The 26,488-nt window shown below is 38.8% G+C and overlaps 1 protein-coding gene across 7 annotated transcripts in view; it reads left to right on the plus strand.

The window, feature by feature from the left end:
- Positions 1 to 26,488, plus strand: part of CCNY (cyclin Y) — a 126,990-nt gene that overhangs the window by 76,514 nt on the left and 23,988 nt on the right. For 4 of the 7 annotated variants that reach the window (XM_050891631.1, XM_050891635.1, XM_050891636.1 and 1 more), the window contains 5 exons: positions 5,664 to 5,698; positions 16,658 to 16,758; positions 20,316 to 20,351; positions 24,235 to 24,292; positions 24,393 to 24,512. In XM_050891631.1, coding sequence (XP_050747588.1) covers positions 5,664 to 5,698; positions 16,658 to 16,758; positions 20,316 to 20,351; positions 24,235 to 24,292; positions 24,393 to 24,512 — 350 coding nt within the window. Of the gene's footprint in view, positions 1 to 3,749; positions 3,762 to 4,504; positions 4,514 to 5,663; positions 5,699 to 16,657; positions 16,759 to 20,315; positions 20,352 to 24,234; positions 24,293 to 24,392; positions 24,513 to 26,488 lie in introns of all 7 variants that reach the window. The other 3 variants (XM_050891632.1, XM_050891634.1, XM_050891637.1) reach the window with 3 other exon arrangements.

Here is a 26,488-nt window from a genome sequence, read left to right on the forward strand (position 1 = left end):
TAGTTAATTATTTTGTCAGAGCAGCAGTAGAAGGTACAGGTTTGAGTCCTGTCATGTCCTGAAATTGTAAGTTTCAAGTAGTCGTCGTATCAGAACTACAAATATGGATAAAGCTTAATATAATTATATTTAAAAAATATTTTCCCTAAATCCAAAATTTTCTGTGTAACTGTTTGTTGTTTTTCTTAAACTCTGAACATTAAGCCAAGCTTCTAGGAAATGTGTGGGGTGTAGTTTCTTGAGAAGATGCCAGTTTACATTAGCTAGGAAGACAGTCCAGAATGTCCTCCAATATACTGTATATGAGCTCAGTACTAGATTTTAATAAAAAAACAACCCCCATCCCACTCAAACATTCTCTCTTCTTCTCTCATTATGGATTTGATATAATCATATATTTGTCTGGAGTATTTTTTTTTTATTCATAGACAAAATGATCCCTCTGGAATTACATCTGTTAAGCAAGCCTCTTGATAGAGTTAGTAGAATAGAAGCCATTTATTCTGGCTTTTTCATTCCCTGTTGGACATGTATGACATGTTGTTTTAGAAGTAGATGAATAATCGATGCAAAACACATTATTTTCTACCAAGACTTTCAAAGCAGTTTCTACATTGTAATTCTGACTGTGCAGTATGAATTCTTTGACCTTCTTTCTGCTGCCTATAAATGCCATTTTTGATTTACATAATAAATTGCAGTGTCAAACACATCACTTAAAAATAATGTACTTTTCACTTACTGTATATTTTTTGCTAATTTTTGAGCATGACTAGAACAAAGAGGATATATATTTAGGCCCTAATTGAAGAGTTGATTATGTGAGTACCTCTTTTGCCCTTCAGGTTGTCCTTCTGAATTCAGCCCTGGTTCTGTCAATGCCTTATTATGTGGTTTTGGATGTGATTTACCATTCTAATCTGGTTTGGTAGTCTGTAAAAGGAATATGATAATATTTCCATAGTATACTGTATTATGAAGATCGATGTCTGTTATAGTGTTTTTATAGTGTTTTGAGACTGTATAATCCCATATGGATGCTACCTGTTTCTTGTTACAGCTTGTTGAAAGAAAGGACAAAAAAATCCCAAGTCCAACAACTAAAATTTTGACCAGACCTGATGATTATTCTTACTTGTAGTAATAGTGGTTAATTTATTGCAATATGGAGTTAACTGTAAGCATTTTTTAAAATGACAGTTTACGCCCATGCTAGAGTTGGTCTATGAAACTTTGTTCTAGTTTAAGTAATATGAAGAAGATATTTTTGAGTGACAGTAATGAATTTAGTGAAACAATATAGAAACATTATCAACAGGAGTGTAAGATCTGTTCAGCTATCCTTGATCACAGTGGAAAAAATCCAAAGGCTGTTTTGCTTGTACAAAAGAAAAAAGATTCTGCAAACATTTATCTACTGCTGTATTGCCAAGAACGATCCCGTTCTGGTGGGACAACTCATAGTAGTAAGCATTTTGCTTGGCTGTACTTTGGGCCCCTTGTGGAATCAAGTGACCTGTAGGAGTTACCACACTATTCAAGGATGTTGCCTAACACCAAAATGCAATAAAATGCTTGTTAAGGGGAAAATACAAGAGTTTTTTAGGGTGTGTAGGGTTGTATTCTGACAGCATGCTGTGGAGTCTAGGGGACTCCCAAGACTTCTTAAGACAATGTAGAAGGGGAGAGCTGAGCTGGCAATGTTGAAAACACCTAACTTGGGCATGTAACTACCTCTCTCCATTACTTGTATAGTGTTGGGCTGGCAAACCTTCCTATTGACTGTGAGTGAAAATATTTCTATAGATAAGACCTGCAGACATTTAAAATACACATATTGGAGAGTTGAGGGGCATCAGGACTCAAGGTTGCATCCAGGATCTGGCTGTGACTCATCATGTGTACATCACATGTTTGTACAGTGGGAAATGGCCAAGTCCATCACTATGTGCTAGAGTGACTTGGCAACGTTACCTTCAGGCAGTTCCATGTTTGGCTTTCTAGTAGCCCTGTACTCTTTCAGCCTCACTGGTAATCTTGTAGTACTGTCCTGGCGTAGGAGCTGCTTGTGATCAGTATGTGAGTGAAGAGCAACAAGCTGACTACCCCAAATATAATGAGACAGGACGTGGCATCTTTGGATATTACATGGTCTGAATTTCCCATTGTTCTGTAAAGCTTGGATGCCATGCTAAGCTTCTAAATCTGTCCTGTCCCTCTTAGTCGGTAGTCTGAATGCATCCTTAATTACCTGAGAGTTCACTGAATCTGTGGAAAAGTTGAAGACAGAATAAATATTGATTCCTAATTAGAGTAGCTTTTCTGAATGTTTCCAACTCTTTGTGGGAATTTTCTAGGTGCTGAATCTTACATGAGTAATTCTCCCTGTTTGGGGAGCTAGGAAGGAATATCACCTTTTATGTCTTTAACTTCTATGAGTGCTTTATGCAAGTTCTCCCTTGTTTGCTGAGTTTGGCCTGTAAGCAAGACGGTCTAGGTGACTGAAGCGCCACGCACTGTTTAGTGTGTGGTTGTGGTTAAGCCAGGGTTTCCAAACCTTAGCGGTCCAATAATCTAACTTCCTTTCCTTATAATAGCAAGAGGGCAACGGTTGCTACTTCAGGGTGCTGGTGATGGTCTTTCCTGTAAGCAGGTTACAGCTGTCCACCTCTCCTAACTTACGTTAGGCTTTACACATTCAATGTGCTGGCTAAATTTTGCAGTGTCAGTGCAACAATGGGCTTCAGACAAAGAGGATTTTGAAATTGTATTTATATAGTGGATAGAAATAAAGTAAGCTGCACTTACTCTTTAATGTTAACTGGGACCAGTCTCCTGTCTCGGATAAAACAAAAATAAATGATTTACAAACTCCCAAAATGCGAGACATTTTTATTGATGTGATCCTCAAGGATTTTGTCTTGGGTCCTGATATGGGTAACGTTAAGGTAGTCTATAGAAATTGCACAAAGAAAGTTTCTATTACAGCTCAATGAAAAATACATACATACATACATATACACACACGTACATATATGTGTGTACGTGTGTGTGTATTTCCTCACTCCCTTTTATTTCAGGTGATTTTCCCTACTATTGCGAAAGTTCAACAATAACAGTTGAAAGTGCCTGCAGAAATAGAAACAGGTCATTGACCTTAAAATGAGGAAAACTAAGACAATTTGGCAACAGTCCCCAGTTGAAGAGTTCCATTCCAACTTTCAAGTTTTAAAATGTTAGAAAGAAAGTAAAAGATTAATTGTTTAAATTGACTCTAAATCTGTTCAGCTTCATTTTATCAAAACCCCGTGCTTGAAAGCCAAAAGCCTGGAGGTGCAGTTAGAAGTTTATGCTACAAAATGGCGGTTAATTGTAACGCTACGCTCTGGTCTGCTGAAGACCATACTGCGCTCTGTGAGCAGTGCAAAGCATCTTTAAGCTGACTGAAGCCAAATGATGGAATTACCTCTTTACAGTCATTTTAGCTTGGCAGAAGTGGCCTTTTGCCTTGTGCAATAATTGTCTTTCCCTTGTTTAACGGGAGGGTTGTGATCACAAAAGAGAGCGGTTGTGACAAAATGGGTTTCTGCTATGCCCGATTCCCCATCGGCATATATTCTGGAAAGAGTTGAGCCTTACGCTATGGCAGAGTGGGCCAGAAGCACAAAAGCACAGCTGCCTTCTTGTAGCCCCTCACCGGAGAATCCAGGCTAACTGAATTTCTGTTATATGGGGAAAATAGGGGAAAGGAGGTCAATGCGGTGCTTAGGAGAATGTGCAGCACAAGCAGTGCTTGAGCAGGGAGAAGTGAGGGGTGTGTATAAATACGTTAATATATTCTTCTGGAGATTGAAAATAGCAAATGGGAATGAGCTGTGAGTGATATTCTTGCTTTGGTAAATAGATGATTCTACTTTCATGGGGAATTCAATAATGGATACAAGGGAAAATACAGAAGAGAAAAACTAAGGTAGGGGAAAAAAGGTGATAAAAATGGAATTTGGAGTGTATGTGCAGGCTGTCTTTACAGGATTTTGTCCATAAGAGCTTTATATGTGGTATAATTGTTTGTGATTAAAACACTGTTAAATACTTAACTGTGTTCAAAATTTCGCAGTTAATAGGTGTTAATTTTCAGTTATATACTCTGTTAGGTTTACATGCAGCTTCTCAGAATTGTTTACTGCCTGTACGTTGCAATATGCAATACTAGACAAATACTTTGGCTATTCTTAGAAGTGAGTATCTACCATCATTTTGTTATTTCCCTTTAGTTTACTTATGTCCCTTGGTGGTGATAAATGCAGTGTGTGGAACGTAAGTGTAGTGCAGTGCTTTAGCAGGATTTCAAGCAGTTTAACTATTTACTAGACGATCAGAATTTTTCTGCTGTTCCTGTTTAATTCTGTTTCTTATACAATGTCCATAATTGTGGATCTGAGCATGTACTAAGTGGCATGGCTAACATCTGTCATGTGTGATTCTCCTTTCTGCTCCCTGGGAGGAAAATTATGTAAGGATTTTTAAAAGTTTTTTCTTATTTTCTTTTCATTTTATGTCTGCATTAAACACAATAATTTCACAGTATTCACACATACAGCCTTGTTTATGTGAGATTGCTTGCTTATAAAAAAATCACAAATAATGGCTTCTCATCCAACAGGGAATGGACAGGCTATCCCACCATTATGAACACTCTTATTTTGCTAAGTGCATTGGGTTGCGTAGCTTTCAAATTGTGGTGCACCAAAGTGCATTTAATCACCTACAGCATGAAACCATTATTATTTTAATCCTGCAGTTTGATTTATGTGTTAGTTGCCTCCAGACTTGTATCCTAAATGCTGTGGTATTTTCACTGGAACAGAGCTCCACAGGCTCTCTATGGGGTGAGTTAATTGGGAAAGTGTTTTAAAAAAATTAAATAGAGTATATTTAATCAGCTGTAATAAGCATTTGCCTGACAATTAAGACTCTATACATCTATCCTTTGTTGTTGCTGTTTACTTTCTGAATGTTTTGGCTAATTGTGGCTTTGACTTGCAACCCTTGCTTGTGGTGACTAGTTCATACTCACCAAAGTAATATATTTTCATTGTTATATCCGACATGAGTAATAGTTTCAGGCTTGCACCTGATCATTATAGAAGGCAGTGGTGTAATCCATGTGGTTTCAAGGCTCCTCTATGGGAGTTAGTGCACAGTAAGCTATGATGAGAATTTGCTAACTCCGTGGTGTAGCTATTTAGGTGCTTTCATACCTGCAAGGTAGTGTAGGCCACTTTGCAGCGAGGTACCTTGCACGAAGGCACTGGTGGCTCAGGAGTACCCACACAGAGAACCGGTGAAGGATGGCTAATCCATTGCTAACTTGGACTGTAGCTTACTGCATATTAACTTTCCCATGCGGACCAATGCCTGGTGAAGTACCCAAATGGATGAGAATTTTAGTCCATCACCATACTAGTGAGTGTAAATGCCTCTATGCATACAGATACATGTTCCTTCTGTGTTTGATATATAAATATACTTGGTTAGTGCAAAAGCAATTACAATGTTGCACATAGATAGCCTCCTGTTCTTTTTATTATAAATGGTATATAAGAAGCTTAATCGGGAAAAATAGTCATGTAATATTTCTATCATATTTTGTGTTTTTGCAGTGAGAGAAAAACGCAAGAGTCTCTATATAAACCACGTAAGTGAAAATGCCTCGCTACGCAGCTTTCTCCTTGTTGTCTATATTAATACAGTAAATAAGAGCTATCACACATGATTTCCATGTTGGTGAGAGGGTGCTGATGCTTCAAATGTCTGTTCTGCATCAGGATCCAGAAGTATAGGTCTTGGCTATTGAGTTAGTGGAACAGATCTGTTGGTTTGAAGACAGTATCGTGCTCACAACCAGTGTACGTAGGTAACTGGTACCTGGGACAAAGAGCTGCACACATTAGTATGATTTTTAAAATTATTACAAAAACTCTCAAAACTTTAAATTACATTTGTATGCAAGTTTGCTTTGGCAGAGAGCTGCAGCATTTGATATTTACACAGAAGTTCTGAAGTCCCTGACCGGTGTTGATGCAATGTAAATGTGGACTGACATGTGGTACATGCTGAGTATGACGATGGGGGGTTGATACGCTTGTGTACCCGGGCATTTTTAGGTTCAATTCTCTTCTGTTTGAATGAAATTCTTGGTGAAGCTGTGAGCAAATCCCGTGTAGCCTGCATTGGTTACGGGACCAGGCTCTTTGCCCCAGTTAGTATTGTTTGTACTACTGAAGCACCTGGAACCAGTGCCGTTCCCAGTATGTTAAGCCTTGTGCTGAAATATCTGGAGTCATGCCTCAGTAAAATTGAGGAGGGAGAGAACTAATTGTCTCCCAAATGGTATTTGCCTTTAGGGTGAAATGGGGAGAAGTTCTCAAACTTTTCTCTATCTGGAAATATAGGCCATCATTTCATGAATCATTTTTAAGCCAGTACAGCTGTTGAAAGAAGCAGATGTGGTTTATAGCCTCTACATCCCTTTGTGCTGGGGCAAACGTTTGTGCAGCTCCAGGTAAACTGGATTGGGGCACGAATGCGGGTAGATTCAGCACGGCTAAAAGCTAAAATGGATCTGCTCCTAAATGTGATTCACTTCAGGGCTTGCACCTGCAGAAAGGGAGGGAGGCACGGAGACAGGAATGAGCCACTGAGGGGGGTGAGAAGGCAGGACTGCTTCATTTGTTGGCAGAACTGGTTTGTGCTGAGTGTTTCTGAAACTACTGCCTGGCTTCAAAAGCAAGCTGAGATTTTCAGTTTCCCAAGAGTTCAGATTTTGAGAAGTCATGAGATACTGTGAGCCTTATAAAAAAGACATAAAGTTGGCCCCAGCAGGTTAGCAGATATTCTCGGTGCTTCTCACCTTCTATTCCCCTGTAAAACATTTCCATTGTTTACAGTGCCTGTGAGGGTGGTTTGCAGTGCAATTGTATTGTTATAAAATTACTTGTAAAGCTAATGCACGGGGTTCCTGTAAACTTAATAATGTTTGCTCAGTAACTTCCAGCATGCTTTTTAGCCTCAAACTTGGAGGGTTCAATGCAAAAAAAAAAAAAAGAATATTTAGACACTGTAAAGCAAGGTATTAACTGAGTTTCTGTGACAGTCCACCTTGTGTCATGGATGAAATTCTCACGTGTCCTGAATTGTTTCGTGTCATGTAAAAGATGTGTTCTGCATTAGGCAGACTGCAAGTGGATTCCTCTGGCGGATTGAACAAAGATGACTGTTACAAATGCTGCTGGAAGCACACTATTGCAAACCCTGATATAAAATATTTTTAGGCAATGCTGGACTTGTTGCAGAAAAGGGAAGGGTGATCATATCACTGAGGAGTTGTGTTGTTGGGAGCCCAGTGTAGCAGCTTACACAGTTGATACCTTAAACACTATACCTCTTCGTGATTTCTTTTTTTTTTTCAAGTATCATTCAAAGCAATGGCTAAGATTGCAGCAATGTAAAGTTCCCTGAGTAGTCTGGTTTACTGCTACCTTAAGTCTGACTTCTTTGTACTTATAAAGTACTTCTTCTAAATTACAAAGCTAAAAATAAGCTTTATGAAGCTGAAGTCCTTGCCGTGGCTTTCTGTGTGTGTGTCCTTGCAAGTCAGTTAAGTTTTTTAGCCAATACTCATAGATAAGCTATATTTTCAAATGTGGCCTGTGATATTTAAGTTGTTACTTCAGCACACCTGTGAGTATTCATTCAGCACCTCCTAAATATTCAGTCTGCTAAAGCTGACGCACAAACTGGTGATCATTTTTGAAGTGGTTGCTGTGGCCTTTAACTGGCAACTGTGTTTAGATTTGTAGACTGCAGGGAACCATCGTAATTTTCCTAGACCACCTTGTTTGAAGAAATTTGAGGAAATAGTTAGATTTAACAATTGTATGTGACAAATGATGGGTAGTATTTACATGATAAGCGAATTTATGATATACCCTATTGGTTGATCAGTTCTTTTCCACCATTTTTCAGTGTGTGCTAAGTGCATTTCTAATAGGAGCTATTGCTACTCATCTGTTTCCTTGTTGATGTGAAGTGCTGGGTCCCCACATCTGCTCTGGAGGAAACAAGCCAGAGGACATAAATTTTGGAGCGTTGTTTTGTCTTCCTTTTACAAGAACTCCTCACCATAATGCAGCACTCTTCTCTTTTGTGGTTTTTCCAAAACGTCATCTTTTTTTTTTTTTTATTTTATAAGTCTTTTATACTTATTCTCCTTTTGTGACAAATAACCAAGATGAGCAACAAAATATTTTTATCCTTTTGTGCAGTATCTAACTGGTTATTTTGCAGGGAGAGTTGAACATCTCCCAAGTGAGCAGGGTGGCTGGCTAGCAAGAAAAGTATCAAGAAAAGTTGTAATTTTTCTTTTTTAACTGCTTGTCTAGTTCTGTGTAGTAACAGATGAGAATAGTAGTTTATAGAAATACTGTTTCAAAATGTTACCTGTGAAAAAAATTAATGTTGACTTTTCCTCATTTAAAAATGCACTTTCTGAGTATGATCACACCATTGTTCTTTTCCTTTCTTGCTTGCTTTTGTTTGTAGAATGTTTTAATTGGCTGAATAGTTTCCTTTGATCCCCAAATACAAATAGTGGGTTCCTGCTTTGATTTATTGAGCTTTGTCAAGGGCTGGCAGTTGCCCTGTTGCAGATCCACCTTGACAGTAGGTGTGATGGAAGAAGCCAGCAGCTGTTCTTTTTTTGGGGTGGGGAAGGCAAGGGAGAAGGAATGAAAGTGGGGGGTGCAAGGTGCTATGGAGAAGCCGTCGTCTCTCAGTCTTCCCACAGAGCCCAGGGAGACAGACAACAGGTTGGGGATGGTGCTGGATCCTTTGCATCCTTGTAGGTGCTGGAAGTTACCTACCTACAGCGTACCTGGCGTGTTTGCTTTCTTCCAGCCTATTTTAATTTCTAAGCTGTTGCAGCAGACTTTACTTCCCTTTCTCGTTGAACTGGCAGTTGTTGTTTTTTGTTATGGCTTTAATGCTGCTTCAGTGTGCACTTTTCTTTTAATCTGCTTAGTCAAGCTGCTGAGGGGGATAAAGATGCAGACTGAGATAGAGGCATTTCCTTTTTCAGAGAGGAGCGATTGCATCGGTATCTCTGCCTGTACAAGGAAAGCAAACAGGAAAACATGTTTTATGTTTTTGGGGGGTGGGTGGAGAAAGTGAATTTTTTATTATCGTTTGCAGTAGCTAGTTCTTTGTACTGGGTGATTTTTTTTTTTTTGCAGGGGAAAGAAGCAGGGCAGAGGAGGGAAAAGTTGATTTCTCCATCAAGTTTTTGTAGAAATTTCCCCTTTCAGACAAGATGAAAATGCTCTGTTTGCCAAAGTACTTTCTTCTTTTCTTGACAAGATATGTTCTTAAAGTTGAATCTGTGTTTATAAGCGGTAATATCCAGTAAAAATAAGGGATATTTTTGCATATTGGAATATTTCTGAAGGAAGAAAAAGGGAAGGAAGATAAAAGTAATAATAAAAGTAATCTTTCTCTTCCGCATTTTTTTTTTTTATTCTGGAGACCCTTCATCAGTCTTATAGCAACAGCTTCCTTTCAGCATCGTCTTGTTTAGGGATCTGGACATGACTTCCACTGTCTGCTACCCGGCAACTGGATGTTCAAATCCCACCAGACTAATACTGTTTTTATCATTCCAAGTAGAAAAACTAACATCTGTATATAGACCAAAATTTTTTCAGCATCGTGAGGAAAAGTTCCTGGGCATCGTTCATGTCAGAACCCCGGTCCCTGTAAGTGGCCCTGTAGTGATTCACATCAGGGGAAGCTTCTTCCCAGCGGCAGTCCTGCTGATGGAGACCAGCGCAGAACGGAGGGGTTCTTTGCTGTGCATGGTGTGGCACAAGCAATTTCTGTGAGCCTTTTTGCATGCTTGAAATGATATATGGTATTTGCTCCTGTGTAGTCCCCAAATTTTCTTGTCAGATTGGATAAAGAGGCTGTTCTGCTTCTCTATTGTAAAACTATTAGGCATGTGACTGGTAATCAAACACTTTCAACTAGTGATTATAAGAGTAAATAAGATACATGCTGAAATGGGAACATAGTCTGAAAAGGAGTTTAATCCATGAAAAATGCAAAGCACAACATAAAATGTGAAATGTTGTTTTTAAGTGGACTGCCTGAGGCTGGCTATTGTAAAGGTTTGTAATTGCTGTCCAAATTCCTTAAGATATTTTAATTAACATTCCTTACTCAAAGAGAAGAACAAGATAAACTGGAAGATAGATTAGAGGCTTCTCAGGTGCTCTTGAAGCTCCCCTAGAGATTGCTTAACGTGGTCTTTGCTCCTCTCCATTGTAAGATCACAAAAAAACAGGTCTAGAAGGGGCCTTTATAGGCCATCTGGCCTATCTAGCAGATTCCCCATACTGATGCCATTCCTAAGAGATGCTGTTTAAGATGCTTTTTCAGGCTTCCAATAAGTTAGAATGAACATTAATTCTTTAATGGCTTACCTAAACTTACTGTTTGAAATTTTTTTTCTAATATCTTTCAGGCCCTTGCTTCTTTTCCTGTCCTCTAGAGTGAAGAATTTTACCTCTCCTATCAGCCTCAAGGCAATAAATTACATTAAGTGACAAACTTTTGTAGGGGGAGGAACAAAAGATAACTTTTCAGGTAGAATGAAAGCATGCAGGAGAGTTCTTTTACAGGGTTGCTATACAGTACTTGCTGTGCTGGGAGCCTAGTAAAGTCCCTCTGGTCAAATTGCACAACACTAGCAATTATACGCTATGTAAATACAAGCCTTTGAGCTGCTTTTAGTGTTCAAAGAAATATTTAATCTTTCAGGTTTGTAAAGCAGGGTGCTTTATCAGTGGTTGAGTAGGGCCTGTGTGTGCTGCAGAAGAGTTTACCAATGGCTGCTGAGCCCCCAAGAGGTCGGTGGTACACTGACATAGTTTTCTGTAGTTGACATGAGTAAGGACAAGCTTTGAGAGCAAAAAACTTGCAAGTACAGATCTAGTCTAAGGCATCAATTTTGGACATTATCAAACATTGGTGAAACTAATCAACTGAGGACAAGGTTGAATCATGTCATAGACTGATGAGGTACAATGGGTATTACTTAAGAGTGGTTGGACTGGATCTTTTTTTTTAATTGTAGATGTTGTCAGAGAACGGTAAGCATACAATGGTGCAGTTTCCTATAGCTTTTGTTAAGGTGAATGTATCCATATCTAGCCACTAAATGTAGACAATTGTGCTGTAGTATCAAATTATGCAAGATGAAAATAAATGCAGAGCTTTGCAGAGCGGTGCAGAGAATTGTGTTGCATGGCTTGCTTGATTTTGGAAGCACTTTGTTGACCTGTAAAATCATGTTTCTTTTGTGAAAAATGTTGTCGAACTAAATCATGTCCTGAAGCAATAGAAGATCCCCAAGATAGGAACCTCCCTTTTCCAAGTCAGAAGCAGTCCTGGTATTTTTGCTTGCTGTTGTAATTTGGCTTCATGTGTACTTTTACATGCCAGTTTTGCCTATTAGCATTTTGGCCAGTCTCTACTGCCTGGAAGCTAATGGGCATGTCTCCACTGATGGGTGCAAGCAGGCCTCAATTTTTCCATGGGGGGAAATACTATTTAATAGTACGTTTTAAAACCATGCAATAACTTACACCTGGTTTGATGGAAGAAGAGACAGTCCTATCATTATTTAGGACAGAAGCTGCCAATTATCTCTTGATGGACAAGTGCGAAAGAACACTGAAAAAGACTGAAGCTCCTCTGCCAAACTGGAAGCTGACTGGCTGAAGGCCAGCTCTGGTACAAAAGCTGTAGAGCTTCATTAGGGAAGTGTTGCACCCAAATGAGCAAATCCTGCTGAGCATCAGGGCAGAGTGCCATACTAGTGTTGCTAAAGAGCTTCCAGGACAGAGCTGGCTGGTACCCCTCCTGGTCAATTCTGAGTGCGGGTTTGGGTCAGTATGCATCTGTCTGTTAGATGTTTCTACCCAAAAACACCCTGAGATGACTATTTTAATGAAAGGAATAGTAACACTTGCCCTTTCCCCACAAATTTAGGTTTAATTTCTGAGTAATGCTAAAATGAAGGCTGAGAGAAATTCATCCTTTTGTGTATTCTCATTGTGAATTAGTTAGGAATTTGTTGTGATTCCTTTCATAGCAGGTACATAGAAGCACTTCTGCAGAGCTTGTATGATTTTGATGGCAAACTAAGCCATTCTGTTTCTGATAAGATGTACTTTATGTAAACTTCAAGTAAATCCTGTTGTTCAAACATCTTAAAACAAACGTGATTTGGAAGGTTGCAAAGTTTCAGGATGAAGCTGGGAGAAAAATAAAGCAGTGATATTTCCTTAGTACTAGCTGTGCAAGAGGGAAAAACTGCTGCTTTTAAGAGCTAGAAAATGGCATTAATGGAAGTACATTGAATCTTGATCTCTTAGAGCTTGTTCTGTAACACATGTAAAAGCTTAGCAAGTTATAAAGCAATTTTTTCTGTTATACATCTTTTCCTGTAAAATTCCACAAAACAGCTATTATGTATTCATTGTAACCTATAATGTCAGCATTTCTTAATGAACGTCTTTGGTTGAAATGAGAAAAATAACAACTACTTCTGGAGTAAGGAAGTACAAATCCTCTCCACCAGAAGAAATCACAAAATGATAGAAAATTGGTCCAGAATTCATCTCAAGAGGTTGTTTGGTCTGGTTTCTTGCCTAAGAGCAGGATTCTGTGCCTAAGTTATTCCTGGCATATGTTTGTTTTAGCTCTTCTTTACAACTTTCAGTGATGGAGATTCTATCACTGCTCAAGTCACTCAAGCTATCCCTGCTATTAGAAAAAGGTGGTGGTTTGGGGGTTTTTTTTGCTATCACCTCCTCTCACACTTTCATGTCCAATCTTAATTTTCCCTAGTTCAATATAAGCCTGCTCTTTCTTATTCCATCCACAATGGTCATGGAGACCAACATTCTCTTCTTTGGAACTCCCTTCAACATGACTTAAGGCCATTATTGTCGCTTTGTTCCTGGAGAAAACCTCTCCAGTCTTTCAGTTTTTCCTTCTAAATCAGGTTTTTCAAACCTCTGATTAATCTTGCTGCTCTCTCCTCCTGACGCTGTGAAATCAATTCAGCTTTCTTGAAATACAGTGGTCAAAACTGGACATAAAATTCCAGCTGAGCAGAGTGGAAGGGTGCTCCACCCTGTTGCATACATGGTAACTCTATAAATCCTATATGATGTTTTCCTTTTTTATAAAAGAGTCCTCTGCAAGTTAGTGCCAGCTGCAAATTCAGCAAAAAATACCTTGGTTCTGTTATCAAAGTTATTGCTCAATATTTTACATAGAGTAGACCACACCTCTGTGGCATGTCCCTTACTTCAACCTTCCAATTTGAAAGTGATCCCTGGGTAACCAGAGTATAGTTTTCCAAGTAGTTTTTACCTGCCATGTTTTCCTTGTTTTGCCCTTTGGGAATTTTATGTGAGATGAAGTCAGAAGTCTTGCTGAAGTTGAGAAGCATGACATTTACTGAATCTCAGCTTGGGTACAAAAGTATTACTACCGCAAGTTAAAGTACATTTAAAGTGAATCCCACGTCATGTCAATGAGGTGCTTTTAATTTGCAAATATTTGTAATAGCAGAGATTGTCAGGGCTCCGCATGTGTCCTGTACTCACAGTCACGTTTCCATATGAAGATTTACAAAAGGAGCTATACCAGTCCTTTCTTTCCCCCATGTCAGCCTTGATGGTGGGACAGAAGCTGAGAAGGATCCCATTAATGTTAGAAGGTTTGGCTAATTTCTTCAAAGGCTATATATTCTTTCTCAGCTCTTCTGATTTTTCTTGCTTAGAGCCTCTCTGACTTGTCTAAATGGAAGTTTTTTGTGGTCAGACGTGACAGGTTTGAAATGTGAAGGCATTAAGCTCTTGTACAGTTTTGGGTGGACTTACTCCATTGAAATGGACACAGAAGAGGGTTTCTGTATAGGACAATGCTGAATACTGAGGTGATGCTCGGTAACCTCTTTTGTCCTTTGCAAGGATGGAGAAGGTTCCTGTGCGGCATTTTATGGAGGTTCAGAAAAGCCTACTTGACTGAACTGTGGGACTTAGATGTCTTCCAGCTTAGTCAAGCTAGAACATGAAACTGAGGGTGTTCTCCAGTAATTTGGAAAACGCAGAAAATCTGTTACCTGGCATACCGTATGGCTGCAGTTGGACGTCAGAGTAGAAGCTGGGAATGTTGATCTGCTGATAGATTAGTTATTCACATGGCACAAATGTGTATATATACCCAAGATAGTAGGTTTACACTTGGCACTATTCTTCAGACTGGGAAAGGTACCCCTTCCTGCCAAGTTGTTATGAACAGAAAGTGAGGCATGAGACACCACATATTTTTCTGAAGTGTGAAAAGTTCTAAGCCTAATGAAGTGTGATGTGGGCTGAAAACCGTGGAGAGTTCTGTGATGTGGTAGTTTCAGAAATAAGGTGCGTGGCTCTAATTATTGACATGTATCAAATGTTAGAGTGCTGTTTACATAAGAAAATTTAAATCTGATAGTGGTGTTGCTACAGAGTTGTTTTCTGTTTTTTACTCATGCTTTCCTTGAATGAATCCAGTCCATTTATCTTAAATTTCATCTAAACCTTTAAAACATGTTGACACTTAAAATGTAGAATTAAAACTTTCCATGTGCTTTTTTTTTTTTTTTTTAAAATGGTGCTGAAATGTCTGTACCTCTCCCTTTTTTTCAACCACTAAACAGTCTCATTTTCAGCTGGTTTTAAGTCACTTTGCCTTTATCATGCCTGTGGAAGGTACTCAACAGTCTAATCCAGAAATTTGAACTAAACTGCGGTAGAATAAAAGCTATAAATCACCAGTCCCCTAGTCGTTCTCTCTGTACACATCAATGCGAGATAATACATTTTATGGCATAAATGCTTCCAGTGCTTATAAAGTTTCTGTTTGTTGCCTTGCTTAACATATAACAGCTTGGAAGGTAGATGGATTGTGAGCTTCCAAAGTATTACGAAGTACCTTTCCAGACTCCTGGAGAATTTTTGAGAGGGGATAATTTTCATTTTCTCAGTAAAGTTTTTCACTTCCAAGAAAGCAGTTCAGCCTATGATTTTATTGGTCAAGTGAGGGACCTTGATAGAATTTGTTGGTGAGCTTTCAAATCGTTTGAACATAATGTTTCTACAATTGTAACAGCTTCAGAAAATGATTTTTTTCAATTAACAAAAGACTTTCACTCATAGCTGGGAAAAATGGAAAGATGACTCAGATGCATGTAGGTTTTACCAGGAGTCTATCTGTTCTGTATCTAATGAATGCTGCTAAGAAGTGTGCTGCCTATGGAAAATGAAACGCTAGTGAGATGATGGAGTGCTGGCACTTGTAATAATATCTGTTTTGGAAATTAGGCAGGGGAATATGTACTGAGGTAGGAGTCACAGAACCGTAGCCTAGATACTCAGTTGCTCTGAGCTGGTAAATGCCTGTGGATTCCACTGATGGTATTGACATTGGTCTCTTCAATGAAACACTGGAAACAACATTCATTGTAAGGCAAATGAAAATTTCCATGTCAATGTGCCAACTGAATTTTAAACCTATTCTGTTGTAAGTTAAACATGTAATTTGACTGGTCTTAACTTTCCTGACACAGGTTCTTGGTCAAGTTATTCACTAGTGTAGGTAGAATAAGCAAGGATAAAATCAAAGAGCATTAATGACTGTGATAGCTATTAGCTGATAAGATGAAACTATTGTCTTTAGAATGATGGAGTGCTGGCTGCTCTGAACAGCTGAAGGAGAAGCCCTCTCAAGAAAAAATCTTCAGAAATAAGTAGTGTTGTCAAATGTCATTTTGTGGCTGAGCTTTCAAATGTTTTCCTACAGTAGTGTAGAAATAGGAATGAAATCTGTTGAAAACTTTTTCTATTAAGAGATTTGTTTCTTTTTTATTTGCATATCCACTTTCTCTTACATCCTTTGATCACTTTTCTTCCTGTCTAGTAACTATCTATTCTTGATGAATTAATTTTTCTGAATTTTCCCTATTAATTTTTAGAGGTTTTAGTAGTTTTACTGTAAAGATCTCTTTCCCCTACTTCATTCTGTTAGGGCTTGTTTGTTGTTTTTTTTTTTAATTCTCTTTTCTCCAAGCATGGTTCTGTATCTGTTTCTAAATCAATCTTCATTGTTAACACAATTTCTTTTTCACTCTTCCACTTACTCTTTTGGAATGAGGACAGAAACATAGGTCTTGTTCATCTTTGCTTTCCAAATGTATGTATGTATTTGAGTAATTCTGCACAAAAATTTTTGCATGGTTTTGGGGAAGGAGGGACGGAGGGGGAGATGGGGACTTGAAAGCATTAGTCAAGGCTCAGGGAGGGATTGTTGTGACTTTTGCACTGGTAATTATTTCTGAACTTTCTGAACTGCTTCAAAACATGATCGCATTACTGTGTGCGTCATTGTGAGAGACAGAGAAATTTGTTTTTTCTAAATTCTTACATCTCCTCAGAAAAATGCTTTGGTATTACATAATTGCCATTGTTCTTTTGCGTGTTTTTCATAGCATCCTCCTGGGCAGCTGAGAAGGAAGTACAGTTCCTGCTCCACTATTTTCCTGGATGACAGCACAGTCAGTCAACCAAACCTCAAGTATACCATCAAATGGTGGGTTTTATAATATTTTTTTTTTGCTAGAACCTACATTATATATATGTATTTATGTATACATATTTCTGAACCGTTACTAAGCAAGCTTCAAAGGTTTTAGTTTTTGAAGTAGTAAATTTATTTAATCCAATCATGCTTCAGAGGCAATGCATAGGATGAGCAAAGGGTATTACTCTTATTTTAGGTCTGTGCAGAATCAACCTCCCAATACTGCCCATCTCAACAGAAAGCAGCAATTAAGGATCTCAGATTCCAGCAGGTTAAATCCTTGTGCTTCAGCGTTCAACTCGGTACTTGCTTTGGATGAGCCCTCAAGACTTACTTGGGTACTTGTTTATTCAGAATTTCAGAATTATCTGAAATTGAAGAGCTCTTTTCTGTTCATGAGAAAATGCTCATTTGCTAAGCTTTCCTTCCAGTTTTCTGTTTGAAATGGAGATTAATTGCCTCCAGATTCATTTCCTTATTGAGTACAAGGGCACTGGCAGTTTATTACACAGCAGTGGGGAGCTTTGTATGTGGTGCGCACATGGGCTTACCCTTGGGTGACGTCTCAGGTGATCATTTCAGGTTTCACTGGTGCCTTTTTACATTTGGAGAGAAATGAAATTGATATTTATAGAGTATTGTTCTTTACATTTTCTACAGTAAGGGGAAAAAATGAGCGAACACATGCTCAGGCATTTTATGCTGTTTGTTTGTTATGGTTGCTGATATACTCTCTTGAGTTGTTTGCAGGATGGTTACCGTAGTGTACTGAAATGCAAAAATTTATTAAATCTGTGCTGCAGAAATACTTACATGAGAGACAAAGATATTCAGACTAACACGTCCAAAGGAGTTCGTAATGTTGGTGGTCACTAAAACATGTTCTTAATTTTTCTGTTTAAGGAAAAAAGAGGGGAGTTGGAGAAGGGATTTGCAGTCAGACTGACGCCTAGTTCCTCATCAGCTATTTCTGCCTGAAATATAGTCTTGCTTTTCCTCAAGTTTCTTTAATCAGTAACTTAAAAATAATTCAGATGAACACTGGAAAAAGGTTTTTTTGGGTTTGAGGGGGGTTTTTTCCTCCTGGAATCTCATACTCTTCTGCTCTAAAATCCTTTGCATGCAGATTTTTGTAAATGCAGCCTTTTGGGTGGGTTTTGGGTCCCTTTTTGTATCAGAACTGAAACTGCTCGTGGAAAGAAGAGGTGGGTTCAGGTGGCCGCAGCAGCCTCGAAGGGTTTTCAGCGGGCCACGGTGGCCAGCAGCAGCCTTGTGAAAGAGGAAACAGGAAGACAAGCTGGGGGGGAGCAAGGTGGTGATGTTTGGGAGAGACTTGGGGTGCGTGGCGGGGGACAGAGCTGTAGGGAGGAGAGGGCACACATCAGGCTGGAAGAGCCGGCGCTGGGTCCGGGTGGGAGGAGTTGTGCAGGGCTGGGGCCAGGCTGCTGGCATGGGAAGGGCTGCAAGCTGCAAGGGGTCAGAGGGTTTGAAAAGGGGTTATGTGGGGTGAGAAACTGGACTCTGGCACATGAGGTCTCTGGGTGAGGAGTCTTTTCCTCCTCTTCTCTCCTTCTGGCTGCACATTTAACAGATTTAAGGGTGGGGAGATTGCAGGATTATTGCTTTTGTAGTACAAGTTCGTTTCTTGCCCCCATCCTGGCAGTCTCTGCAGATAAATGACAATTGCACGTAGGTAAATCTATGAGCGATGTATTTTGGCCAGCTCATTTATTTCTTCTGGGTCATGTTATGCACTGGTGTATTTAAAATATAAGCACCTCTACTGGAGATCTGCAGCATCAGTGGGGTGGCCAGGGTAGGGTGATGGAAAGCTCCATAAGCTTCTTTCCTGCACACTGAGTGCTAGCTGAACCAGCGTATGAAAAGCAGAATGAAACTTGGATCTGAGTTAATCTATTATAGCTCTGAAAGACTTTCAGATTCTGATACGGATTTCTAAATAGTAAATATTTTCTAAACTTAATTTGACATTTTGTTACAAAAGCAACCGTATGGGCACCAAGCAGAGCTTTGCACATAGATTCCTGCATCTACTTCCATAAAGTGAACTGCAGCTGCAAGTGTGTTCCTAGGGGCATAATTTAAAATTAAATTTTAGGACTAATTCATTTTGTGAATAGCTTTCAGTCCAATTAAATTCATTCATAAATGTGTTTTTTGTGTTCAGGGAGGACTGTGTCCTTTAAATGTCCACGGTACACTCTTAATTCCTTGAATATGTATCTATAGAAAAAAGTCAAATTTAAAAAGCATTCATGATCTAAAAACTTCTAATGCAGCCAGGTAAAAGCTATAATGCTCATACGAAGTTAGTAAAATATATTTACTTTCAATTAAGAAAAAATATTTTCCACTACATGGCTGTTCAAAAAAAACAAAACAAAACCAACCCCCACCAAAAAAAACCCCCACAACCAAATCTGAAATAATTTAAAATTCTGCTAATGGGGTAGCTCAAACATATTGTTTTCCTAACACGCAGTATGTCAGTTTTCATGTAAAAATTCTGGAATAAAATTACAGGGCAACCAATTGTCTCTTTTAAAAGGCCTTTTATGGAAAAGAAAAGGGGGGGAATTTTGCGTCAGTATAAGACATAAGCATCTTACAGTGAATCACTGACAAGACAAATTGTCAACAAATAGAATTGGTGAACTCCCTCCTCCTTCCCCTTTAGCTTTGACTGGGTTTTATGCTGCTGGAACAAGTAGGGAGGGTGCTGGTTCTGCTTTATCCTTCAGTAAAGCTCTATTGTGAGTAAAGCATGTGTCCTTCGATAAAGCTGGAGTCATGAGTTGGAAACTGGAAAATAACCATGAGAAGCCATGTCTTAATTTTCTTCAGTCTCCAACGTGAATGAGATCAGTTAGTTGGATACGTAATTAAAATCTTAGCTTTCTGTGAATAAAAGGACACTTTTTGTCTTTGCGCAGAATATAAACAGAGGTACGTTGGTGTGTGGTTGAGAACATGGGAAATGAATAACACAGTAAGTTATTCAGGGAGTCGTCTTTCCTGAGGTAAAATAAGTAACTTGATGCCATAAAACTGTAGGAGCCTGGTGTTTGAGTCTGGTATGTAACTGCATAGAAAGACAGCCAAAAGTTAATGGATTTAAATATAAAATCATAAGCCAACGGTGATTACAAGTTTTCATGTTAGCCTGGCAGCATTAACAAACAGTAAGAGAATGTCCAATGCCTGTGATGCTTTATCTTCAACCTTGGAAGTCAGTAGGAGTTTTATCATTGACTTTAGTGGAGTAGGGCATTAAATGGAAGGTATGTGCAACTTGGTATGTGGAATATGAGTGTTTTTGTAAGGTACTTCATTACTAGTGAAAAGGAGGCACTTGGAGTGTGCTGAACAAATATTATAAAATTGTCTGGTTACAGCAGTTTTCCTGGGATCTAACAGTGAACAGAAGAAAATACGCTGTTGAGCGTACTTTTTGTCATGCATTGTGCTAGGTTTTAAATTTGCATGTTCATATGACAATATAATTTGACAGTCCTGAGATATTAACTCTGTATTTTTCTTTACAGTGTAGCTCTTGCAATATATTACCACATCAAAAACAGGTATGTGAATAATGAAATCTTGTACTGAAGATATCTTTAATCAAAACAAATGAACTGCCCAAACCCTAAAAATCCATGCTCTGTTTCTTTCAAAATGTTTTTGGGTAGTAGTTTTCTTATTTCCCATGCTAGAAATGAGAAATATATTCTTTTGCATTTTTATATATATTATTTTGCTTAGAAAAATAAAAATCAGAGGATTATGTAGCGTAAAAATCTGGAAGTACAGTTCAGCATTGAAAAACTTTGATTCAGTGTTTGGTTTTATGTGCACTGGGCACTTCTGCATTGTTGCATATGTTGCAGTTACATATAGAGAAATCTGAATAGTGTCTTTTAGATTTATTTTTTTAGCTACACCTTTGTAAAGTTAACTGTGTAAATCAATGATCAGTTAATGTTAATGGATTTTGAAATAAAAACCATTATTTATAGAGTAAGAGTGACATTGTGAATAGATGTAATTCAAGATGCCTCAGAAACAGAGCAGGTCCTGGCTTCTCTCTTCTAGTGTAGTATGTTTTAGATCTCTGCTCAATCAAGTTGATTGAAATTGAATAGAAAATAGGTTGTCTAAAAAGTAACTTGGTACATAAATTAGCTTTCTTCATGTTGAATTGTGCTTTTGTACCTTAAATTCCCTGTCCTCATGATACATCACAGTATCATAAAATAATAATTCCTGACATTTCGAAGGAGAGATTGTAGAAATACTTTAAGTGACTTTTGTGTCCATGGCTTTTCAATATGTCTTTTCAGAGAACTTGGCTTAGATCTCAGTCTAACAAGCCACTTACACGTTTTTTCTTCTGGACTGTAAGAAGTCCGACTAGAACAAAAGGAATCACTCATAAGTTTGAAGTTAAGCTGGTACGTCATTCGGGACCATGTTTCAGGTCACTGGAACCCATCACACTTCTTGAAACAAGGCTGACATCTAAAGAGAAACCTTTAGAAGTGCACGAGGGTAGAAAGGCTTAGGACTTGATCCCTGCTGAACGCTCTTAGAAGACTTTCCAAGACATCAGTGGGCCTTGGCCTGAAACATGGCAATATGTAAAGCAAAAGTTAGAGTGAAATCTTTTCTCAAACTTTTAATCTCATTTCCCAGGAAATGAGGCGTTAGTGATCATGCTTGGATTACTTGTTTATCCATCTGTGGTTCCCTTTTTCCCCTTTCCTCCATCGTCCCTGGGTTAGTTTGGCTAACTAGTCAATTTTTACTACGCTTGACTAAATAATAGAGATCTCAAAGATAATCAGACTCTAAAGTTTTGTGGAAATAAGTTATTCTTAAGTGCTCTGTTAAGTATCATGCCAGCTGAGTAAAAGGCTCAGGAGAATGGGGCACATTAGGGACTACAAAGGGTGAGAAAGTTTAGTAAAAGCTCACAGTTGAGCAGCAGGAATCCAGAGCCAAAGGAATCCAGAGCCAAAGTACACCAGACTCGCTTTGTGCCGATTGCTGTGGAGCTGATTTCTGTCTGCAGTAAAATATGCCCATTCATGGTCTTACAGAGCTTGATGCAAATTTGACCTACAACTAGTAGATGGAGAGGCTAAACCTTTCTGAAATAGAGAGTCCCATGTCAGTGTCTTGAAAACAAATACGTTCTGAATGTTATCTTCTTGGGAAACTTGCTATCTGTCCTTTTGCTTTTGGGATGGGTAGGTGATTTATTCAGGAAGAGCTGGTCGCTGCTTCTCCCTCCTGAAGCTGCCCGGGGTGGGGAGGCGTGCGGTAAACGCGCCCTCTGCCGCGCTCGGGACAGATGGTCTCGGCAGTGATGCTGGAGCAGGCTCGCGTGTGTCAATTAACGACTCTGAAATGAAGGATGTGAAATGACTGTTCTGTCTTCAGTTGTCTCTCATTTAGGAACAGAGGGACAACGTAATAACAGCATTCAGTTGCACTTGCTACTGAAACAGCAATAGCAAAACATATGTTCTGTTTCCTGCTATTATAGGCGAAAAGGAAGTTGTTGACGTATGTGGTAGATTTTGGTTCATTATGGGGGGCAGGGAGTAAGAAACCACTGTAACTCTTACATAGACTCAAGGCTGATTTTGACAGAAAATGAGTCAAGCATCTGCTTTGCCAGAGAAGAATTCTTTCCAGACAGTATTTAGTTGTTCCTTTTCTCCTGCACAGTAGGCTTCAAACGAAATTACTTCCTAATATTCCAAACTCTCACCAGTCCTAGTTTTTTGAGAAACTATACATGATATAGAATACTCCTTCATATGTTTCCCACATTTCATTTGATTGTAACATTCTAGTTATCATCCCTTCTTTTCCCAGTGTCTCCTATCATTGTTATAGTGATTGGCTTTCTGCAGCTTTTGTTGTGCTTAGCTATTCAACAAGTGGTAAAAGACTACACCTGTCTTGTTTTTGGAGGAATGCGTAAGTATTGGTGAATTTGCTAAGTAAATAAACAGAATAAAATAAACCCCAACAAACTAACCATGAAAAATGCTTCGATCAGTTAGTAGATGGTTCATTTTTGAAAGATAACAATGTGAATTAGTTCTAATGAAGATGAAAACCTGTCAACTAATTTTCTTTTTTTTTGTGTAAGAGATTTTTGGGGGGCAAATCAAATGTGCCTTCATAGCATGCAGCAGCTACAGCAAGAAGAAATGAAATAGGAAATTCTTTCTTTCTTCTCATTGTGAAGGGCCACAGTTTACTGTAGCACATCAATGATTCCAGTGAGACTACTTCTGCATTAAGACACTAGCCGTTTTATGTAGAGGTAAAAGAGTCTGGCCTAAAATCCTTGCTGATTAGGGATTTTCTAGTCATTATCTCAGTCTGTTTTTTTGTTTTAATTTGGGTACGCCTTTTTTTAAAAAAAAAAAAAAAGTGTTTATTTCCAGTGTTAGGCTTTATAGCAGAAAAAATGTCACCTTCAGATGTTGTGGTTTAAATGTTAGCTGCTAATAAGTACATTTTGTAGACATGAATCCACTGTAAAACTCGTGTTTGCATGCTCTGAGACACACGTGCTTTGGGTAAAGATAGAAAACATATTCATTGGTTTCTCTCTTAAGAACTCTATGACCAGAGTACCAGGGATGCTATAAATAAAGAGTGGATTGTAATAAGTAGGTCGCATGGATGCATCTGTCCAGAAAGTGTCCAGTTCTAACTGGTACTGTTATACCACTCGCTTTTGTGATTGTTAGTGCTCCTGCCAAGATTACACATAGCAAAAATCTTCTATTGCATACGGGATGTTGGGCTTGTGAAGTTGCATCAACTTGCGTGCTGATCTTGAGCAACAGTGATCTGAGAGAGAAACAGCAAATAAAACCAATAAATAGGAATATTATTTTGTCTGAGTTTTTTTTCTACATACTCCTTTTTGCTTTCAGAAATCATTAGTAGGATAGGGTTTTCCAAATAAATAAAAAGTGAAGTATGTATGTATTAACTAAAGGATAACTGTAAAAATAGTGTTGCACATTTGTAAATGTTCACGATGTTGACAATAAAGGAGGAGGAGGAATTAAGAGATTGCAAGGATTAACATGCTGAAGTTAAGAAAAGGAGAGTAAGCTGGGCTGATTTTATTATAAGTTTGTAGTAGTACTTCTTAGGCTGTGAAGAAGCCTCACAGTAGAGAGCACAAAAGCTGTGTGTCTTGGGCATTAGAAGCTGAAAATTTTAGCGTACTTTGTAATATGGATTTCGTATTACACGTGAACCTTATGGCAGAATAGGTCCAACTTCTATTTGAAAATCACATTTCTGCAGTGTTTCTAAGCACCGCGCAGCATGAGGAGTGTTGGAGTTTTAACGATACACTTGTGTCTATGAGAGCTGCATGCTGTCGTGTTCAGATAATGACACTACTTTGGTTTTAATACTTTCTAGGGACACAGATGGAAGAATGCTCTTAGATATTTTTGATGAAAACCTTCATCCCCTTTCGGTAAGTTCATCTGCCTCTTCTTCCCTTTCATGTGAGCTGTCTTTCTTTCTGTCTGCTTCGTTTTGTTTCAGTCACCTATTTGGAAGTATTTCTTCCTTAGAAATCCGAAGTGCCACCAGACTATGACAAACATGACCCGGAGCAGAAACAGATTTACCGCTTCGTTCGGACGTTGTTCAGTGCTGCTCAACTGACTGCTGAATGTGCCATTGTCACCCTGGTGAGTGTCTGAGAGATGACATCAACCGTCTGACAGACCCAGTTTTGTTCTCAAAGCTTAGGTTTGTATGATTTAGTAAATCTAGGTGCTAGCAGGGAATTTTTTCTCACCATGGAGACCAAGGAAATTTCTTGATGGGAAGAGATACTACAGTTCATTTTCTTGGGGAGAGTAAGTGATGGAAGAAGAGATTGGGTAACATGCGACACAAAAGCCGGGGTTACGTCTTGCCCTCACAGAGTGATAACGTTACAGGCCACCAAGGTAACTAATAGAAAATGCAGGTGGCATAAATGGTCTGAACAGGAGGGAATGTTAAAAGCAGAAAGCCTTCCACTTTTGGGAAGTTTGCTGCGTATCATCGTAGCTCCCAGCAGAGACTCGGGAACAGCTGTAGGTAATTTGATAGCACTGATAAGAATTGACGGGCACATGAAGGATTCGGTGAGTGACTGGGACATGTTGGTGATGGCTTTTTCACTTGCACTGTACTTGTCTTTCAGGACCACATCATAGGATTGAACAATTGTACTCAAGGCTGAAGTTTAGCTACTTAAAAATAGCATGACACAAAAGAAGGTTCAGATTTTCAGCTGGTGTGGATCAGCATAGCAATGTGGATTAAAGGAGCTAAAGTGATCTCCACCAGCTGAGAATTTCTTAATTTTTGTGAAATTTTTATCCTGCCAACTCTGACAAGCCTCTTCAGCCTTCAGGCATGATTTTAGCCATGTTCTTGACTCGGAGATTTTAAAAGAACAAAATGTTTTTTTTACCACTACAACATGTGGTTTCATAACAGCTTTGTTATGCACTTCAGATGGAAGAAGGGGAAATTGGAGAAGGTGGATTTTGAAGCCCAGACCTACTCATTTCCTCTGTTAATCTCTCTCCCTTGGCTTCTAAGATAGTTGGCAGGCTTTTCTTCTTCAGACAGTCAGAATGAATTGTACTAGCCAGTACAGAACAAGAATATGAGAGAAATAGGGCAAGAAACACCCTGCAGTGCTCCACCCTTACATTTTGAAGTGTTACTCTACCTAGTTACTTGACCCAGCCATTACTTGTTTTCTGAAATGACATTTTGTCTGTCTCTCTTACATAATTGCACTAAGTACTTGTCCTTCTCCCTTTTCTTCCTGAGTGTTTTCTGTTGGAGGCAAGATATGTTGTGTGAGTCAGTATGTTCTTCTGTAATTTAATTAATCTACTGTCAAATACAGTGGAACCTTGTTGTAGTTATCTGTTGTTCAATCTTAGGTTATTTGATCAATGAGGGCCCTGTTTAGTAGAAAGGAAGAGGGCTTTTTTTTTAATAACAATATCTTCCTGTTATTGCAATGCATGGAAAGTTCTTCCCCACAAATCTTCTTAACTCAGGCATATATTTCAATATCTTTCATTTGTAACTACTTCCTTGCCTCTTCTGGTTCTCATGTGGTTTCCCTGCAAGTAACTCTTCTGGTGTGATCTGCAATGAAGTATAGATGTTTTTAACTCATTTGTTATATTGCAGAGGCAGTTTCCATAGTTGTTAGTGCTTGAAAACTTAGGTGGCTTGGGTTTTTTACCCAACACAATGGTAACAGTTAAACTGTTTTATAGCAGCCATGCAGATGTTTGCGGATAGATTTGGTGCAGGTAATCAGTGTTACTGTTCTGCTATTCTTGCCCATGTTTTCAGTATAATAGCACCTGCCTGACCCCTCTTTCCAGAAAGCTTCAGAGTTTTTGGATAGTGTTTTACAGGTATGAAATTCTACTGCTGCTGTTCTCAGTTTCCTCTGTACTTCTAGATCCCATTTGTTTATTCATTAGTGTCATCAAGAGGGGCCCCAGAGACAGATCGTGTTGTTTCTGAAATGTTCAAATGTGGAAATTAATCTGTTAAAAAACAATCAACCCTTCCCCCCTCCCCACACTCCTGAAATCTTAATAGCATTGATATTGCTGTTTATGAACCCTCCAAGCCCTTT

Source organism: Gymnogyps californianus, chromosome 2, assembly GCF_018139145.2.
Source record: "Gymnogyps californianus isolate 813 chromosome 2, ASM1813914v2, whole genome shotgun sequence".
NCBI lineage: Eukaryota > Metazoa > Chordata > Aves > Accipitriformes > Cathartidae > Gymnogyps > Gymnogyps californianus.